The 4,277-nt window shown below is 40.9% G+C and overlaps 1 protein-coding gene across 1 annotated transcript in view; it reads right to left on the bottom strand.

Moving 5' to 3' along the window:
* kif1b (kinesin family member 1B) overlaps positions 1–4,277 on the bottom strand; it is a gene marked incomplete in the record, with an annotated part of 66,193 nt that overhangs the window by 36,486 nt on the left and 25,430 nt on the right. The window contains 5 exon segments of the mRNA XM_042228549.1: positions 391–502; positions 1,166–1,344; positions 1,736–1,804; positions 2,443–2,622; positions 2,718–2,794. Of these exon segments, the coding sequence (XP_042084483.1) occupies positions 391–502; positions 1,166–1,344; positions 1,736–1,804; positions 2,443–2,622; positions 2,718–2,794 (617 nt within the window).

Raw genomic sequence — 4,277 nt, 5'->3', positions numbered from 1 at the left:
GAATGAATTGTTGAACACATTCAAAGCATTTGGGGGCATTCCTGTCAAGTGAGATGGAGCAAGGGTGTAAAATCTAACAGAGTGGCCACATACAATAGGCATTGTTTACAGTAACACAGCGGTCTTTGTTCCTCCACAGTCTGAGGAAATGCTAAAAGTCAAATCTAAAACGGCTCTCTCTCTTTTTTTTCCCCCCCTGCCTCCTGTGACCACTAACTTCAGGAGACTAAAGGACCAAAGAAAGCTTTTAACCCATTTTTCAGTCTAAATAAAACAGCATAAAGAAATTCATCTCTAACAAACACGAGGAAGGAACTTTAAGTGTATTTGAGTGTGAACGTTTTACAGACTAATTATAAACAAAGAGGGCGACTGTTTTCCTGCTCTGACCTTTTCTGTGGAGAGGTCCGTCTCGCTGTCGTGTTTCCTCTGAGTGAAGACAATGGTGAAAACAGCATGGGACCTGCTGCTTGTCTCGTTCATGTTGGTGGCAGCCACAGTTCTGGAGTTTAGCACATATGGGCACAGTTAGGAAATAAACAGTATGATTTCTGAGCACCTTAATAACCACACAATATTCTTTTAAAGGAAAATTAATTCCTAATTCTTAGTCTTGGCTATTACTAGCGCTATCATCGGTGGGTTTTACACCTATTAGAGTGAAGTAAGTCTAAAGGATTACTTTGTGCGGCGGAGGTGGATAATAACGCGAGGACGCCAAACACAAATACATGAGGAGTGCTTAGAGGGATAGTCACAGGGGAGATATGGGCTTTACGTGGCATGTTCTAGAAATAAGCCTTCTAAGTCAGCACAGTGAGATTATGGCAGGGTTCACTCCTCCTCACATGAGCCCTCGTGCACGCGCACATTTCATTGAAAAATACTCATTACCTGCCAGGTCAAGCTAGACATGCGGTTATATTTAAAAATATAAAAATAAAAAATTAAGACGGTAACACAGTGAAGGCTGAGCTGTCTTGCCGTTTAACAATTCAACCCTTGCAAATGAGTCATACAAGAACATTTCCTCAATCAAAGCTAATTTTTTATCTTTTATCAACCTGACTGACCGTTGATCATCAGATCACCACAGCTGTCGCCACAACTTTAGCCCCTCCCGCTCCTTCCTGTGATCTCAGCATGATCTCAGGGCTTAGCTCACCTGGCCTTGTTGCCTGCATCCATCAGGTCAGCGATGTCTGTGTAGGAGGTGACAGCTAGCTTGGACAGATCCTCTACATAGGGACCCAACAGCGGGTGTTCTCGGACTCGTAGGTTCCCTTTGTTCTTGGGGTTGAGCAAATCTCGGACGCGCTCGCAGTAGATCTCCATGTAACTGACCTGGAAACAATTTCAGAAGTACAGAGAGTAATTTCAGGTGCTCCAGGTTGAATATATTAAGCTAATATTGTGCAGCTCTGTACAAAGAATATATATTAATGTCACTATTGATATATATAGGAGGAGGTATTTGCATGCGTATATTAAGGTCAGAGAACATAAGATATATTTTATTTATCCCAGATTTGGGAAATTATCCGGATCACAATCGCACCTCAACTTCACAGTCACACTTTTGTTTTCCCAATTTTACTGGCAGAGATTTGCAAAGAAAACCATGCAGTATGTGACTGAAGTCTGGGAAATGCTCAGGAAAGAGCAGCGAACACAAAAAGTTGGGGGCAGAGGTGAACCATGAGGACTACAAATACCAAAGAAGAATGATACGCACCTCTACTGAGTAGGAGAGCTCCTCTTTGTTGCCGTCCTCATTGATCTTCTCAAACAGATCTTCACACAGCTGAGTGGCAAAGAAAAAAAAGCATTTTAGTTCAAATGACGGCATCCGCAGATATAAAAGAGGCGATAAATAGGTGTGAGATCTGTGGGCTTCTTATAAAGCAAACATTTAAATAGTTATAGCCTGAAAACCTAAAATTGTAAACTTTGGCCAAATGTCATTCACTTTCCACACCGCTCTAAATTGCTTTCAGTGTGGTTGCAGCTTAAAGGACTTAAAGTTGTTTCAGTTCTTCTATTTTAGACTGTTTAAATGTTCTGAAAGGTGAATTTAGAAACTTTCTATCCATTAGATCTGACAATCTGATCAAAGGAGGGGAAAGAGCCAGATCAAAGCTTTGGGAGAGGACATCTTTGTAATTACATACATTATTTAAGTGTATAAAAAAATCTGTTATGCATATATTTTTCAGGCTTTTCATCATAAACAAGGCACTACGTGTAATACTTCCAGAGCTCTGATGGTCTAAGATGTGTACAGAATTATGACAACAATAATTAGCAGATTAAATGGTTGTACTATACATTCAAGGCTCTAAATGAGCAGGAATAGTAAACAGACTACAAGACAAGGGATTGCATTATTTGTCTTAGTCTCTGCAGTGCAGTGAATGGTGAATGAGGTTTTGTTGAACAAACCATGGGAATGATTCCTTCCTGCCCCTCCTCCTGCTTGCCCATCATGGTGTAGGATTTGCCAGCTCCTGTCTGGCCATAAGCGAAGATGCAGACGTTATAACCCTCAAAAGCATGCTGCAGCATTTCCTTTCCAATGTCATTGTACACAAGGTTCTGTGAGGCAAAGCAGGGGTCATCGGGCTGCAATAAAAGAGAAAAATATATTTAAATATATGTAGCATCACAATAAGATTTGCATATTTTCTTTGCTTTTAGTGATTAGAGTTAAAACTCACAGAGGTATGAGACCAATAGGAGTAATCAAAACTGAAGGTCTTTGCTGGTTCCTTTGGGGCTTTAGGGTTGAGGATAGCTGTGGAGGAGGAACAAAATTAGTAATGGGGTTGATATTTTCTAGATTGAGTTGAAGTGACACAAAAACTACTCGCATGTTCTGTTATTTTAAAAAGCTGCCTTTAGTTAGTTTGTGATGTCTTCTACAGAATTCTTTAGTTGTGTTTCTTCAACCAAAAGCAGCTTCTGTGCTCAATAATATATATAACCATGCATTCCTCATGTTTTCCCTTCATGTCTTTCCTACATTTCTTTTTAAAGTAAATAAATAAACAAAGACTGTAAATTTAAATTGGAGTTACTAAATAGACCCAAATGAGAAGATATATATATGTGATCCTGGTTGGCAAATAGCAGCTACCTCAAGTTCCTGTTCCTCAATTAGAGAGATATTTCTGGCAATGCAAGTCACATGAAACAGTGGCAGACTACGAGATGCTGGCTTCTTCTTTTTTTTGAGAACTGCAACTGTTGCAGCAAGCTCTGCCACATATGGTTTATCCTTAACCAGTGTTTTAATCATCATCATTAAGATTGATATCATTACAAAATGACAGAGTTTGAATGAAAAACACCAGCCTACTTCAATCACACCACTTCACCTGCTCTCGCTCAACACTACTCAGCCATTCCCCGTCGCCACATGGACAGTTTTTAATGAACAGAAATCTGCTGCCATGCCTGGCATGTCACACTCCTCAACCATGCTGGTTGGTACTGCCGGTGACAAGTGCACTAGATTTCACACTGGATATGTGACAGGCAGAAAGCGGGATGTTAATTTACTATAAGATAACCACAGAAATCACTCCTCTTAGACAAAATAAACTTTAGGGATTAGAGTTGTTTTGTGCCATGGCTGCAGCAAGACACTTTGCTCAGGCCAGGCAGACAAATGCATACCACCACCTTTAGAAGTGAGGAGGAAGTGGGAGAGGAAGGAGTGAGAAAGAGGCTAGTGAAAGAAGGGTTTGGAGAGACTAAAATAATGTGAGTGCTCAAGGCCCTAGCAACAGTCCAAACAGATCAACAACAGAAACCGAAGGCAGGACAAAAGGGAAAAAACTATCTGCGCCTTAGTAGGAATGCTACAGTCTGTGAGCGTAAGTATTTAGAGCATTTTCAATCTTTCCAGGGAAGTCTGCAGAAGCAGTCACAAAGGAATAATTAGCGTTGTGTGATGCCCTGTGCTAATGGGCAAAAAAAAAAGCCAGGTTTGGCTCCTCAACATGACGGTGCTTGAGAGGCTTTTGCATCAAGATGTCGCCAGCAGAGTGCCTTGTGCGCTCAGAGGATTTCAGCGCGCTTATCAATAATGCAGGAGATCTGGAGAGACGGGGATAGCATATCGTCCTCCATGGGTCACAGGCTGACAGAAAAGCACAGCATGTCCTCAGAAACCAGAACACTAACTGGTTCATGCTAAATCTATGATGATTAAAGCAGCAGCTATTTCACTGAAGCTCATATAGATTCATGCAAAAATAATCCATTTGACTGTG

This window comes from Haplochromis burtoni, unplaced genomic scaffold, assembly GCF_018398535.1.
Source record: "Haplochromis burtoni strain Fernald_Lab_line unplaced genomic scaffold, NCSU_Asbu1 Contig_9, whole genome shotgun sequence".
In the NCBI taxonomy this organism is placed as follows: domain Eukaryota; kingdom Metazoa; phylum Chordata; class Actinopteri; order Cichliformes; family Cichlidae; genus Haplochromis; species Haplochromis burtoni.
This window is presented reverse-complemented; position numbering and strand designations above follow the sequence as displayed.